Genomic DNA, 17,216 nt, shown 5'->3' with positions numbered 1-17,216 from the left:
TAAACTCTGTCTCATATACTCACAACTATAAACCTATTTTTTTGTTGTTGTTAATCCTCACCCAAGGATATTTTTTGAACAACACCGGCCAGGGCTATAGATTCACCATGTATTTGTTGTATATTAATAAAGAAGAATGTTGTATTAGCAGATATTCAAGGGAAAATCATCTTAGTAAAAGCCTGAATCTTCTGATGAGTAGATTGTGACAATTCCTGTTATGCTATTTACAATTTATTTTATTTATTTATTTATTTATTTTTAAATATATTTTTATTGATTTTTTACAGAGAGGAAGAGAGAGGGATAGAGAGTTAGAAACATCGATGAGAGAGAAACATCGATCAGCTGCCTCCTGCACACCCACTACTGGAGATGTGCCCGCAACCAAGGTACATGCCCTTGACCGGAATCGAACCTGGGACCCTTCAGTCCGCAGGCAGACGCTCTATCCACTGAGCCAAATCAGTTAGGGCTACAATTTATTTTAAATACGTCAGCATAGATAGTGTGCTATGTGGGTAGATAAGTTAACTATAATCTACATGCAAGAATGGATTATTAGCATTATTTTAATTAGTGTAAATAGATGGCATTTGAAAGACCCTAATCGGTATTGTATGACTTCCAATAACAATGACTTCTAATATTGCCATCTCCATCTGTGATAGAACAGAAGAAATGTTTGACATACATTTTCCCATTGTAAAGATGATATGAGAACCTGGAGAGCCTGCCCTGCCCCCACCCCTGTCCTTCAAAGCAGTGCCCTAGTCCTAGGACTCCTGTTCTTGCCCATAGCCCCTGGGCAACATAGAGGACTCACCTAATTTCAACAAAATCCTCAGCACTGTTGTCACAGGGGCCTCCAGAAGGATAGAAAGCTAGAATTTAACCAGACTTAAGGAACAGGTTGTCTGAATGTTTTTGTACCTTCTTGGTAATCAATCTGTTTATGCTGGCCTGTATCTGCGGCTGGCTTTTGATTTCACATACCTCTTGGTGTGTTGGAGAAGAGACCTAGAGCTCACTGCTACTTCTGTGGGCAAAGGAGAGAGGAAGGCAGGGATTAGAAACCAACCAAAAAGAGCCTAATAATCATGAAGGGACAAATTGGACTAAGACACTACACCAAAACTCTCTTTTTTAGTATTATTTGGGATATCAATCCAAATTTTTCTTAAAAATGTAGCAAACATCTACTATAAACTGCAGACTTGTTGAGGAAATCATTGCTTGATGAGCCACAGTATGAGTTCCTAATCAAAAGACTTCAAAGACTTTAGTTCTTGAAAACATTGCTTCCTTTGAGGAACTGATGTGATTCCATCTTTTTTAATAATGCGAGTCATGCAGCCCACCTTATCTCCCTTTTCACTTTGGTTTGCAGAAAACTCTGAGCATAATATTTGATTAAATGTACCCTGGTCTGATCCATACAGCCTTCATTTTAGTTTTCTTTTTCTTTTCTTTTAAATATATTTTTATTGATTTCAGAGAAGAAGGGAGAAGGAGAGAGAGATAGAAATATCAATGATGAGAGAGAACCATTGATCGGCTGCCTCCTGCATGCCCCCTACTGGGGATCAAGCCCGCAAGCTGTGCATGTGCCCTTGACCAGAATGAACCCGGGACCTTTCAGTCCACAGGCCTATGCTTTATCCACTAAGCTTAGGGCTAGTTTTCTTCCTTTACAGTGGGGCCTTGACTTATGAGTATCCCGACTAATGAGTTTTTCGAGATATGAGCCGTCTCTCGGTCGATTTTTTGCTTTGAGTTGCGAGTTAAAATTCGGGTTACGAGCCAGCTTCAGATACCCCACCGCTAGTTGGCACAATGAACGTCACAGTGAATGCCACAACATCAGCCCAGCACCACGTGTCTCACTCGTTCACTTTTTGATTTGACATACGAGTAATTTGAGTTATGAGCTCCGTCACGGAACGAATTAAACTTGTAAGTCAAGGCCCCACTATATATGGTTTTGACTTTTAAATTTTAATCAGATTGCTCTGTATTTTAATTTTGTATTGATATTTAGAGAAAGGAAGGGAGCGAGAGAGAGAAACATTGATGTGAGAGAGACACATCCACTGGCTGCCCCCCCTCCAGAACCTCCCATCCCCTCCACTCACCCCGACTGGGACTCAAACCCGCCCCTTCTAGTGTATGAGATGACTTTCCAATCGAGTTATACCAGCCAGGTTGCTCTATATTTTATTATGGTGAATTTTTATTTTATTTTATTTTATTTGCTATCTTAAATCCTTTATATAACAAACATTAGCATTACAAACTCATACTAATGAATCATTTTATCACACTATGATTTCAAACAATGTGCCGGCTAGAGGAGAATCTGCAACACTAAAAAAGTTCACCTTTATCTACAGACTATTTTCTTTTTTTAAATTATTTATTGTTGAAAGTATTACATATTTCTCCTTTTCCCCCCATTTACCTCTCTCAGCCTGCTCCCACCTCCCAGCACAGGCCCTCACCCCCTATTGTCTGTGTCCATTGGTTATGCTTGCATACAAGTCTTCTGGTTGATCTCTTACACCTTCTTCCCATCCTTTCCTGCCTTCCCTCTGAGGTTTGAAGATCAGTCTCTCTGAAGCCTATTTTCATAGTAAACAACTGAGAATGCAGAGAAATTAGTGAACATTAGGAACAACACTTTTTGAAAAAGTAAAACATTTAGTATAAAAGTAACATTTTAATGAGATGTAAATTATGGAAAAATAGAAAGTTTGCACCTTTTCAATAAGGAATTTCATTAATAAACATCTATAATAAATGTTTTTCTCAAACAATATAATTAATATTAAAGTTCTCATTATATGTTTTTCAAAGTGGCTCTAATAATATGTTGTAACACTAAACTTTCAAAAATATGCCAAGCAAGTTTTTAAATCGATGAATGTTTAAATCAACAAAGTATTTTCCTATTTCCACCATTTCCACCCTTCCTATCCCCAAACTAATGATAAACGCAGAATCAGGCGCAAGAAAGGACTTAATGCCATTTTGAAATGTGGTCTCTTATCCTTTAGGTGCTGCTATCCTTCCTTGCAGACAGTGAGAAGCATGCTTTCAAATTGGTTAAAGCCATTGACTGGTTACTGCTAACTTCTAACATCTGTAGTGAGCGGCCCAATTTGTTCCTTTAACATCTATTTCCTTGTCCCCAACATCGTTGAGGTTTGAAATTAGGATTAATGTTTAAATCTTCATGTTGTAGTACTTATCATCTCTCTCATGAGTCTAATTTGAGTTAATTAGAATCTGTAGTTAGTTCTGAATCTTTGTTATAGGAGAACAATTACAAAGAGGGGCGCAGATGTAATTATGTTGTTTTATTGTCTGGAGGAGACAGAAAGTCAGTGGGGCTCCCCTTACTAAGTTAATATCAACCTGACTTCAAAATGATCCGATGATACAAGTAGTAGTCATCGCGCGTTCCAAATTCCACCCCTCTTTCCCTTGCCCTACCCTCTACAACCCAATTAATTCAAAGGTGATGGAAGAAGAGAAACGTGCTACGTGTCAAAATGACAATGTCCATTACATGACTTACAGACTGAGTAGTGTGTGTGATAGTTCTGGGAGAATTCGTGATGTTACTTTTAAAATAAATTCCCTTTTTGTCATGTTTTATTAAAGTTGCCCTCAAATCAATGTAGATAGAATGTGTGCCTGAGTAATTTCATTTGATGACCACAATGATTTGATAAACATGAGAAGAAATAAATATAAAATGTATGGATCCATTACCTCCAATTCCTTCATAACCTGGAAGCTGTGGCGTGGTTTGATATTCCAAAAGGAAACTTTGTTTTTGAGTATAGGTAGTGATGCCAACTTTTGTTATGAAGGTAAAAAACATTGCATTCTTCAAATCTTTGTGGTTTATTATGCTAAGTGAAATAAGTCAGTTAGAGAAAGACAAAGAGCATATGATTTCACTTATATGTGGAGTCTAAAGAACAAAGTAAACAAACAAAATCAAAACAGACTCATAGACACAGGACAAACTGACTGGTTGCCAGAGGAGAGAGGGTGGGAGAACTGGGTGAAAAAGGTAAGGGTTTAAGAAGTACAAATTGGTAGTTACAAAATAGTTACAGGGATATAAAGTACAAAATAGGAAATATAGTCAGTAATATTGTAATAACTAAGTATGGTGCCAGGTCGGTCCTTGAAATATTGGGGGGAACACCTTGCAAAGTATATGATTATATAAACACTATGCTATACAACTGAAACTAATATAAAATAATATTGAATGTAAACTGTAATTGAAAAATAAAATTTTAAGTGATTTTTTTTAATCTATGTGGTGTAGACCTGGCCTTAATTTCAATGAACAAATATTCTATCTATAAAAGCATCTAAAGAGAGGCATATTCTTTCTTATAATTAAATATACATACCACTTACTGTATTCAGGGGAACTTTAAGCCAATTCAATGGTTACAATTAGTAACAGTTAAGAATATAATCAATCGAGTGATTCATTACTGTTTAACAAATAGAATTTTTTAAAAAAACAAAATCAATACAAACAATACTCAATATGTAGAAAGATCTTAGAACTCACTCCTTAGGAAAATTCTAGTTGAAAATCACTAGGAGCCATTAAAACATGAATAAATGTAAAACAAATGAAAAACAGATTTTAAGGTACCAAGATCAGGTGGTAAGAAACAAAATAAATGTCAGCTACTTAAGAAATCTACATTGAATAAGAAATGACTAATACTCTTCCAAAAGGGATATTAAGGAATTACCTTAAAGATATTCTCCTTAGAGCCCTCTAACTTTATAAAAGCATTAGCTAAGTTGTTTTTTTCCTATGTTTAAATAAAATATATAGCATGAAAACAGTGTTTATCAGTAACTAAGAATTGATTTTAATTGACTGCAATGTAAAGTTGTTTCGCAAAGGTGTTCTAATTTACAGGAATATTTTCAAGGGAGAACTTTTTTTCATAGGCTTACTGAAATAAGTTGTATAGGACTAACAATTATAATAAATAAATTAAATTTTGGTGGGAGTAAACTACATTGCCATTAAGGTTTGGCTCTTTTGAAACATATAAATTGAATAATAAAACATGATTGAATTTTTTTATTTTGGTTGAATTTTAGAAATCAAAAATTGGTTGAATTATTTTTTCACATTATAATCTGTTCTTAGCCTATAAGTGTTCTATATAATTTTAGTTGCAGTGTTTATGTCTGTGAGGCTGCCTCCCAAGTTACCAGGCTATAATTTTGCAAGGGGAAAAATGTGGTAATTCTGTGTTCTATACCAATCCAAGGAGGAAATTCAATTTCATTCTTTTTGGGGTTGTAAAAGGAGGACAATGCCTGCTTTACTTATCTCCTAGCATTACTATGAAAATACTGATAGAATATATGTGAAAGTTGGGAGAATAATAAAACCTTTGGCAAGTGTCAGATGATAGCAGTATTCTTCCTGCCCATCACTTAGGAAGATCAATGCACTCTACCTATATAATTTGAGCAGGAAACAATTTTCTGAGAATGCACTTTATAATATTGCAATATTTTATTTTGATACAAACATACAGAGCTAGCCTGCTCATGCTGTCTTTGTGCCACTTAGAAAGGAGCCGCATTGTCCAGACAAATGCAGGCCATTCCCAGGGCCAAGGCTAGGTGAGTGGAGTACACACTGAGTCTTTTATTTAGGAGCCCTTGTGTTGTCAGCAAGCTTTATAACTGTACACTGTGAGCCAGCAATGTCCTTTAATTTTAAAACTCAGATTTTCATTAAAAAATTTAACCTAATATGGCCTGTGAACACTTACTAACATTGGAAATGGCCTCACAAGTAACAGGAAACTTATACCTTCTGTGGTTAGATTGGTGGTGGTTATACAAAATAGATTTGCTCAAAATATACATGTAGTAATAATTGACCATAGGCTTCATAAACTGCAAAAATTAAGTTTTAATTGCTATTTACTATGTAGATCAGTGCTGTTCCATTGAAAACCTAATGCGAGCTATGTATGTAATTTTAATTTTTTCTAATAGTCATATTAAAGGTATTAAAGCAGGTGAACTTTTGAAATTCCAGAAATGTAATTTATTTAAACCAGTATATCCAAAACATTATTAATTCAACATGTAAACAACATAAAAATCATTACTTTTCTATTTTTTCTTTATTTTATACTGTCTTTGAAATCCAGTGTGTATCTTACACTTCAAACAAATCTCAATTCAGAGATTTTAATTTTCATCAGAAATACTTCATCTGTATTTGATTTCATAAAATTTATCGTTGATAAAGTTGTTCCCAGTATATTTAACATCTTTTAAGACTAAAATTTAAAAACCAATTCTTCAGTCACGCTGGCCATATTTTAAGTGCTTGCTGGCCACATATAACCAGTGGCTAGTGTGTTGGGCAGCATGGTTATATTTAATAGCCACTATAAAATTTGTAAGTATGTGTTTATTATACATCAGATATGCTTTTGGATATTTTAAAGGTATAGCACCTGAATATATAACCAACTTTAGAAAATAATATTCAAATAAAGAAGTAAATTATTAATCAAATTTTAAAAAGGTAATATTTTTACAAAATACAAAGGTCTATAAAAAAGATTTTATAGAGTACTGCATGTCTACTTTGTTAGAATGTTCATTTCCTCTACTTGTTTATTAACTTTGTTGATTGTAATTTTTTCACAAAATGATTTTTATATCTGCAATAGGCACATTTATACATTTCTGTTTAAAAATGAAAAACTCAAATTTAATTGCCTCTATTAAAAATAAAAAGTATCCTCATCTATGTGTCTTCTAACTTGATTAGAAGGTGTATATTTTTACTTTCAAGGAAGGAAGGGGAAAACTCAGTTCATTTCATTGTGAATAAGAGTGTCCTTTCAATATAGAGGAAGGATTTGGAGAAAACCAGCTTTATATTATTTTTTTAAAGTTGCAACTTGGAATATAAAATTATGAACAAAATTCTAAATATTCACATTCAACTATGTATTTTCCTAGTCCCTGGAATGATCCAAGAATTGCAAAGCTCTATAAAGCATTAAAAAAAAAAGCACAATTTTTACTGCAAGTTTATTGCACTATTATTTTATGTTCCTCAGAACTCTTCTGAAGAACGTTCATTTTTTGGAGATAAGCTTTATTATCTTGATGTGGGGGGGGGGGATGGAACAAACTTGTTCTAGGTTCACAAATTGTTCTCCCTCCCATTGGAAATTACAGAGTGCTCATGTAATTTTCTTCAGAGAAAGCAGATGCCTTGTTACATTCCTGCTCCTGAGGTCCTTTGAATAGAGAAGCATTGTAATATTTATTTCAGCAGTGTAATTCATGCCTCTATAAATATGCGGAACTATCTAGTAACTCCGTGAAGAGGCAATGAATTGCAGCAACAAAGGAGTGTTCTATTCAGAGAATGATGTGCCAATAAGAAAAGCATGCAGCCTCCTCTCTTTAAAAGAAAATAGCTTTTACAAGACAAATCCCATGACAGGAAGTTCATTAATGCACCTGACAACGTTTTACTGGCATTTTATTGCGTGTAATTCTGCTTGTTATAAGTCATACATCAGTTAGGGTATATAAAAACCTTCTGTTTCACATATTTTTATTTTAATGGCAATAGTTATAATGGGATTTGGGTTTCAGAATATAAAAAGGAAGCTTCATCCTGATTTGCTTCCCAAGTTTATGAGCTAACTAAATCTTTTGTGTTTAGGTGTTTCTACCAGAAAATGTTTTTCATCGATGTATGATTCCACAGTTAACCATATAAATGTGAGTATTCATTCAGATGTATCACAAAGAACATGTCTATTCATGTTTAAATTTAAAAATATTCTAAAGCATAATAATTCTTCATAATTCTTTATTTAAAAAATATATCCAACCTTGTTTTTTTCTGAACATGAAGCTGTTGAGAGTTTTCACGATGTATGTAAGGGAACATCTTCATATTCGTACCAACAGGATAAGTGCAGATCAGCTTTGCCTCTTTTCAACTGTGTATAATATTGGAATTTGTAGCTCCCGGATACAGTACAGGGAAGGGCAAAGATGGACAGCTAGAGAATATATTGGACATTTCTGGTACATTCTTCACTCTTCTGTAGACTCTGGGTTTTTTGCCTGCCAATCCTAGGCTCATCTCTTTGTTGATGGAATAATGAAAGTAAGAATATTAGGAGCTGGATCCAAAGATGTGCGTCTTCCTCCTCCCTTTCCTGCTTCCCTTCCTGTGAATGCACATGACTCCCACAGTGTCATCTAAAGGCCATAACACACTCTGCCGTGATGCATTCCATTGTGACCCTCTGCTTCCCTCCTCAGTAAAGAGAAGCAGATTGGGAGGTGTGTGCATTGTATGGGTTCTCCAAGCCTGTCCCATATCAGAAGCATTAGTAATACCTGGGAACTTGGTAGGAAATGCAAATTTTGGGGGCCTGTCTTGACCTATTAAATTAGAAACTCTAGGATTTGGGAGCAGCAATTTGTGCCTAATAAATCCTGCAGGTGATCCTGTAGTGAAAGGCAACACAGAATTGCTCAAAGTCATACAGTCAGAGGTAGAACCAGCCTTAAAAGCATGTGCCCACCTAACTCCCAGCTCAGACTCACTTGCCCAAGACTTGACATATCTGTGCACATGAGCTTCCATTTGCATCTGTATTTAAGACTATTTGAATAATTATTGAAACAGGACTTCTCCGAGACTTACTGAAATTGAAAACATAATTAGCATGGATTTTCATATTTTAATAAAAAAGAAATTATAATGAGTAATGAATATTTTTATTAACTGTTTTTGTTTTTAAATAATTTTCTACTTTTCAATTACAGTTGGCATACAATAGTATATTAGTTTCAGGTATACAACATATTGATTAGACATTTATATAACTTACAAAGTGATCACCCTGTTTATTAACTATTATTTGACGTGGAGATCATATTGGAAATAATGACTTTCTGATTAGACTCACTTGTTTCTGTTTCTAACAACATGCTCTTACAAATGGGAAAACCTGAATCTCTAAAAGTATAGTTAACCTTTGATCAACACAGGTTTGAACTGCAGGTCCACTTAAATGCACGGATTTTTTTCCCAATAAATATGCACTGTATGCATCATTCCACACCATTTTTTAAAAGGGACTTGAGGATCTTTAGATTTTTGTATTTGTGGGTGTCCTGGAACCAATCTCTCATGGACACTGAGGGAGGGATATTGAACATTTTAGGGAAGGAAAATGTTACATGAGAATTTCTTAACCCCCATGTTGCTCAAGGGTCAACTGTACTCAATAAATCTTTGTAAGTCTGCTTAGTGCTTCTATTTGAGAAGTAAAAAGTCTCTTGTAGAACAACGTTGATGTACTAAACCACTTGACGTACTAATTCCTTTCTTCTCTTCATCTTGGTATCAGAAGATGTATTTAGAGCACCAGTAAAATGGTAATGAGTTCTCTTGACATATTTAAGGCATGCTAATGTTCTAATACTGTTTTGTTTTATGAACCTATAAGCTTGTAAACATATAAATGAACTATGGGAACCACCATAATTGTTTTACTATTTTCACCAAGATTTACTCTGAGTCCCTCTACTCATAAATAGCTTCTTTCCCAATTCACTTGTGCTAATATCTATGAATTTACATTTTATATATTTTAAAATGTTAATATTGTGGCTCATTGTATCCTTCAACATATTTAGAGATCTAACAAACTGCATAATTTGGGCAAAATAGGAATTATCATCCCTCTCGAAGTTAATATTTCACAAATTATCACAGTACAATAGTTTGGCATGAGTATAAAGTTTTCAAAGGGGGCTGGCATTGAAACCATTTGATTATAACATCCAGTTTTAAGTATGCCGTATGCTAATATATTTCTAAAATCACAGATTGTGGAAAGAAGACAAGTTATTAAGGGTGATTATGCTGACCAGTCTTGATTTCCCTGTACCTCCGGTATCCCACTGTTTCTAGGGAAATCTTGTGTTAAGTACAATGACATGATCTCCACTCGGGGACCAGCTCTGCCATACATAATCCAGGTAAAACACATTTGTATGAGGCAGCCAAGTATATGGCTTAGTACACCGATAATGGGATTCCTTTTGGTCTGTAAATTGATCAGCACAGCCAGAGGGATTATGTAAATAATCAAGGATATGAAATGTAATGCAGAGGGTGTAACTCTAGCCCAGGCTGCAAAGCAAGAGACAGCATGTACCTGGCAGCACACTGGACTGAAGCTAGGTGTCTAAAAATGGAAGCAGATACTTTTTATAGACATGTTCTAAGGGGACCTATGCTACATAGTTATGTTAAACAATCTCCTTACACTCCCAATGCTACTGTGGGAGATTCTAAATCATTCTGGAATTTGCTGTCCACAGCTCTCTTAGAACAAACTTTAGGCTTCTGAATTTAGTGTGCTCTGTCTTCATAACATTAAAAAAAAACCTGTTATGTACCTAGTACATAAATGGATTTTTTTTGTATCATCCCTGAAGGTCATGATAAATGTTTATTCATGTAATTAATAATTCTTTATTGAATACATCTACTTTAGGCCATGTGCTATACTAGTTTCTGGCAATATAAGGCTAGCAAGACACAGTCCCATTATAACTGAGTGGATGTGACAAATTCATGGACACCCTAATGTGGTTGGAAGACATTAAGTGCTGTGAGAGTCCAAATAGTCTTAAGGAGTCTGGGGAAGTTTCTTAGAATAAAGGTATAGTAAGGCTAAGACCTGAGATAGTAATTAACTGAGTGAAGAGAAAGGGGAAAGATGAGAGAGAGAGAGAGAGAGAGAGAGAGAGAGAGAGAGAGAGAGAGAGAAAAGGAAGGAAGGTAGGAAGGAAGGATTTTTTTTTGGGGGGGGGGGTACCAAATTACTTTATTGGAAGGAACGGTACAAATGACAGACATGAGTGGATGATCTGGTACAAGTTATAGAAAAGGTAAAGGTCGCGCCAACATGCATTACTGCTTGGGGGACCAGGAAGTCTCCCCGAGGCCACAGGAAGCAGCCAAGGCTTAGCTCTCGTCGCTGTCCCCCAGGGTGTGCTTGTCAAAGAGGTACTCGGCCATCCCCGCTTCAGGGGCCCCCAACCTGCGCAAGTTGGTGACGTGGTCGCCCAGTTCTTTGATGGATTTCACCTGCTCATTCAGGTAGTGAGTCTCAAGGAAGTCACACAAATGAGGGTCATTTTTCTCAGTGGCCAGTTTGTGCAAGTCCAGTAGTGACTGATTCACACTTTTTTCCAAGTGCAGCGCACCCTCCATTGCGTTCAGCCCGTTCTCCCAGTCGTCGCGGTCTGGTTTCTTGATGTCCTGGAGGAAGATGCGGCCGCCGCGCTGGTTCTGCAGCTTCATCAGCTTCTCCGGGTGCTCCCTCTCCTCGTGCGATTGGTGGAGGAAGTATTTGGCAAAGTTCTTCAAAGCCACATCGTCGCGGTCAAAGTAGTAAGACATGGACAGGTAGACGTAGGACGCGTACAGCTCCAGGTTGATCTGGCGGTTGATGGCGGCCTCCGAGTCCTGGTGGTAGTTCTGGCGCAGCTGCGAGGCGGGCGCGGTGGACATGGCGGCGGCGGCGGAGAGGCGACGGCGTGGAGCTGCAGCGGAGGCGGGGGCCTTGGGTGGTCGGGGTCCGGGGCGCTGCGAGGAGGAGGCGGAGGTGGAGGCGGTGGAGGCGGCGGTGGCGGCGGAAGGAAGGAAGGAAGGAAGGAAGGAAGGAAGGAAGGAAGGAAGGAAGGAAGGAAGGAAGGGAGGGAGGGAGGGAGGGAGGGAGGGAGGGAGGGAGGGAGGGAGGGAGGGAGGAAGGAAGGAAAGGAGGGAGAGCTTTATAGTTAGAGCATTTTAATATTCTAATTTTCAGAAGCAAGAGAGCAAGTTACGTTCAGGGAAATAAAGTAATATGATGAAGCTCAATGTTTGGGACAGGGAAGTGGTAGGTGAGGCTGGGAAGTAAACACAATCTACACCATGGAGCACGTCTAACACCCCATACTGAGGACCTTGAAGTTTAGAATCCCGCAGGCAAAGGAGAGCCATCGCCAGGTTTTAGCAGTGCAGCGACACCAGATCTGTGCTTCCAAAAGGTTTGCCTGGCTCTGTGGAGATAGGACTAGAAGGCCCAACACTGACAAAACACTTCAGAATGACCAACCTTGAGGTAGCCCTGTCTGTCTGTATTTATTTCTAGTTTCTTTCTAGTGAAGAAAAAATATATTTTGAGTGTTCATTCATTCAACTGTGATGGGGATTTTTTCATCAAATAATTACCATAGAAACACAACTTAGAGAACTCTCTCATAATTATATGGCAGCAAATTACTAAAGTCTTAAGGTCTAATCCCTGCCTTCAAAACAAACCAATGTCTTCAAAGTTGAGAACATTTACCTAATCACCATTTCTCTAGTATGTTGCAATCTTTGAGTGACGTATTCCAGTATTTTATTGCCGTTATAAATTATTCCACGTCAGCGTGCCTGGAACATCGTAGATGCTCAATAAGTATCTGATAACTTGTTAATTGAAATAATCTCCTCTTGCATCATGTAGTATCGTATGGGTATAGAACAACAATAGAATTCTTTTTCTAACAATTTTTTGTACATTACTTATCTTTAACTTTGTCTTAAGGCTAAAATAGCTTTGCTTTGGAAACTCAGTCATATCAATACTATGCTATCTCCAAGTATTCCATAGGAGTTGGGATGGGGGAGCACAGTGGAGGATTCCAGAGAGAAAGTCTTTTAAAGAATAACTTTTATCTTCACTATGAACTTTAGCATCAAACTAAGTTAACCCCAATCATTATATAATGGCAGAGCACTTTGGACAGGGTCAATCCCAACAGAGGAGAAAGCACTTCAGCATTGAGCGACCAGTCCTTGTTCTCACATATTACTACACTTATGGAGGCAGTCCTCTATACATGCCTCAGAATGCACTGTTATTAATGGGATGCCTAGTAGCAAAAATACCTACAGCTTTACTTTCCCCATGTCAAGCATGTAAAAATCAAGAGGCTGTCTGAATCTTGGCTTGGGAACCAAGTTTGCTGCAGGGAAAGTTGAAAGCTGCCTACCTCCAATTGCTTATCCTAGGCTGATCCTTAGTGACTGTATCTGCAACCTGGTGTGGAGACGAGGACCTATTTGTCTATTCACCTTATATCCAACAGAGAAAACTTCAGTCAGTGATTCCTGTTAAACACCTGCACACAAAACTTTATTTTTTAAGATAGGAAAAGCCCATGTTAATGTTTAATTTGCTTTCCTTAGATATGTCATTTCAGTCAGACTGCTATCATTCATGACAAATAAGAAACTTAACAAGCCGTTTAGGAGTATAAAGTGCACGTGGAATCACGCAGGGCACAGTTTGAAAGGCAGGCCCGTCTGGTCCCAGCAGTGTTCCCAGTTGGCAGCACAGAGGCCTTGCGAGCCCAAGTGCCCACACCTGTCCAGGCTCACCTTGCTTCTGCAGGGGTTGCAAATGGGACCCTCGGCTCCCAAGTCAGGGCTCTCGTCACTCAATCCAGCATCTCAATTTTATGTTAAGTTTTTCCAAAATTGAGTGATTAATAGGTATTGAGCCACTGAGTCAAAAACAGTCAGTGGCAAGAAATATCTTTAAATGTTGATCACCTGTTAGACATTAATCTCTATGAGGGATATTTTAGTTTATGAGCCTGCTTTTTGCTTCTCACTGCCAGCAAATAGCTAACATTTCACAAATGCATGTGAATTCTATGCATGATTTTGTATTTCCTAGTAGGTATATATATCCAAATTAACCCTTTTTAAAAAAAAGTTTTGAGGATAATTATTTATTTGTTTATTTGTTTGTTTTGCTGCTAAAAGCTTTATTGCTTCATTTGGTTCAATGCATGGGAGAGGGCTTCAGGGTGGTCAAAGGAATGGCTAGTAGTTCAGGTAAAAGCCGGACCCAGGGGGATGCAGAGGGGCCCCTCAAAGGCCTCTGGGCCCCACAGGCTCCTAGTCTGCTTGATGGGGAGCCTTTCGAAGAGATACCCGCCCCCCCCCCCCCCCAGCCTGGGGGCCGCCAGCCTGCGGAGGTGAGTCAGGTGTCCCCCATCCTCTTGATGAGTTTCACCTCCTCACCCGGAAGTGGTTCTCCAGGAAGCCTCAGAGCTGAGGGTCTGCGAGGGTAGAACCAGGGCCTGCGGCTCCAAAAGGGCCTGGTTCCGTTCCTCTCCAAGGCCAACGCGGCTTCCATGGCGCCCTGAGTTCTGCCCACTCACCTTGGGGAGGCTTCAGCAGGTCCTGGGAGAGAATGCGGCCACCGTGCTTTTTGCAACTTTAAGAGAAGCTCAGCGCCCTCGCGCTTCTTCTCCACCAACCCGCCCTCCAGAGCCACATCTTCACGGGGAAATAGAAGCCCAGAGAGAGGTAGGTGTCAGGCCCGCAGGTGCAGGGTGGCCAGGCGGTTGACTGCAGCCTCCACCTGGGTGGAATAATTGTCGAATCTGGGAGCTTATGGTTGTTCGGCAATAAGGAGTTAAGGTAGAAAACACACTGGTGTGTTGGCTGGTCTTGGAGGTGGTTCGGAAGGTGGTGACTGGATGAGACGCAGGAGAGCGGTCAGAGGCTGGAAGAAGGAGTGTCCCCGGCTCTGTTTAGTCCAAACACTGTTGAAGTAAGAGACAGATCCGGGACCACCAAGGGCACTCGATAATTCTTAAATAATCATTGACTAGCTTTCACAGACCGGTAACTCTTATGATATATTAACTCAAGTTGCCTTGTCAGTCATTTCCTGACCCAGAAAAGATATCTAAATTAGGGATGAATTGTATTTTCTCTCAAAGCTTTTTTCCTTCAGTAGGTTGACTTGGTTCAGAACAGGCTCAGAGAATATAATTTATGGTTCACAGACTCCAAAAACATAGGGGAAAAGATATCCCAATGGATCTTAGAATATCATACAGGAGCCCAGGGCAAAGATATACCATTAAGTAGAAGGCTATATCCTCCACTACATCACTAAGAAGTGCATCAGAGTAAAAAACTGCAAAGGGCTTGTGATTCTGAACTTGGGAGAGAATTATAATGAGAATTCGCTTCATGAATGCTTTTGTGGTTAGACGCTGGACCCAATGGGTCATGTTCCAACCATGACCATGAGAGTCAGATTTGGAAAGATACCCAGAAAGAGCACCCTGCTGATGACAGCCCTGTCATTCCTCCCCAAAAACGTGTTCTTTGTCTGTCATGCTGCTTCTCTTTCAAGATTCTCCTATTAGGATGTCTATCCCTGTGACAATTATTTCTCAGGGATAATTACTTTTGGCAACTTTCCTTTTAGGAAAATACTTGAAAGGAATAATATATAATTATTCCTTGAAATATAATCATACAAAGTATGCTTATAATGTATGATGTGATATGTTTTATATCATATTTAATGTAGTATGTATCTTACACATAAGCATAATTGAAAAATTTTTTTCAAATAACATTGACTCTTACTATATATATTTATGTATTATATTCTAATATATTATATTCTACCGCATTTTAATGTTTAAAATGCTGGCCTCAACACACTAAATTGATAGCATTATGTTTTAGTTTGACAGTTAATTTGATTATTTGATTTATCATTTGAAAAATATTATTTTAAGCCATAGTAAAAATATTTTTTTCAAAAAGCCATGTTAAAATAATTTATAAGCCTGATTAATGATTTTGTGCTTTATAAGTACCAGAAAGCTGTAGAACAGTTTTAAGAAAAGAAACAGAGTAATCCTTTGGTATTTTATTTTGTACTCAACATTTTAATTAAGGGTAAAAACAATAATTACACACATGCCATTTTAATTAATTTCTCACCTATGAATAGCTAGATGGAAATTATTGTTAAATCTGATTTAAAAAATTTTTCCGTACAAAAACTTCAAATTATCCATGATTAGAAATTTTCCCCACCTTCTCTTCTAGCTTTATTAAAATATTATTGACTACTATAGTGTGTAAGTTTAACATGAATAAAAGACTCTCCATTATTCATGAACATCTCCCTAAATGTATTTTAGCTATCAGCAAGTAATGCTGGCAACAGCTGAAACAGGTTTACAAAATACTAAGGGACATAAGATAAAGATCTGAGCCGTAACATAGAACAGAAGTAGGGTTATTCAAAGCACACTTTCCCCCAAACTCCAGCACACACAATAACTCTCTCTGTGAGTAGCAAGCTTCGGTGGGAGATCAAAGAACTAACACTTGAGACCATATCAAGAAATCTAGTCATTAAGGAGCCAAAAATGTAGATCAGAATCTTCTTTCAGATTAGTTTAGGATAGGGAGCAGAAGAAAATGGGCAAAATATCTTCCCAATGAAGTAAAGAAGAAAAAGTAAAAGAAAAGAAAGTAGTAATCAAAGTGAACCCTTAAAATATGGCCACTCAAATTTTGTACCTATTCTGGATACATGTAGACTGTCTCGTCCCCCAACAGAATGCTGATTATTTGTCCCACATTCCTGAAAATTATAAAACTGCTATCGAAAATTTAAAGTGTTAACTGAGAAACAACGAAGGCCTGAAAACTGCTCATTAATCCTCATAATTATCACCGCAGGGGGACTGGGTTCAATGGCAAACTATTCTTGGGTTCCCACTTGGCCCAAATAATGGTATTCAGTATTTTTATAGAGTTTGTAATACCTAATGAATTTATTTTTACTACTCCTTTAGCTTGCAAAATAATATAGTAAAACAAAATGAACTCTAAGGCACTTTCCAGCCTTAACACCTTACACATTCAAACCTTTTGAAAGGATACACTTACTTGGTTAATTTATATATTTATATGAAAAAATATATGTAAGAAAGAAAGATTGTGTCAATAGAGAACACACTGAAACTGTGGCATTTCTGATAGATGTGACTACAAGGTAGGTCTTGGGGAGCTCTGAATGCTACCACCATCTTGATGAATAATTTCATATGTTACATAAAAGCCCCAAGTGGCATTCGACTCCATGTAAATTTGTTGACAAAAAAAAACATGCCTTTCACCTGGGGCAAATGCAGCTTTCCCTTGATTTAATCTACTTTGTTAGGGTTTGTCTTTTAATTTTTTGCACCGTGAGTCAGCATTATCTGGT

The 17,216-nt window shown here is 37.7% G+C and overlaps 1 protein-coding gene across 1 annotated transcript; it reads right to left on the bottom strand.

Moving 5' to 3' along the window:
- Window positions 1-10,952: 10,952 nt before the first annotated feature.
- On the bottom strand, window positions 10,953-11,710 carry LOC308527999 (ferritin heavy chain-like). Its single transcript, XM_081103451.1, has one exon. It carries the CDS (start codon window positions 11,654-11,656, stop codon window positions 11,108-11,110), a length of 549 nt encoding a protein of 182 aa, XP_080959577.1. The 5' UTR covers window positions 11,657-11,710; the 3' UTR covers window positions 10,953-11,107.
- Between the last annotated feature and the right edge of the window lie 5,506 nt (window positions 11,711-17,216).

This window comes from Myotis nattereri, assembly GCF_964212035.1.
Source record: "Myotis nattereri genome assembly, chromosome: 12".
Taxonomy (NCBI): domain Eukaryota; kingdom Metazoa; phylum Chordata; class Mammalia; order Chiroptera; family Vespertilionidae; genus Myotis; species Myotis nattereri.
This window is presented reverse-complemented; position numbering and strand designations above follow the sequence as displayed.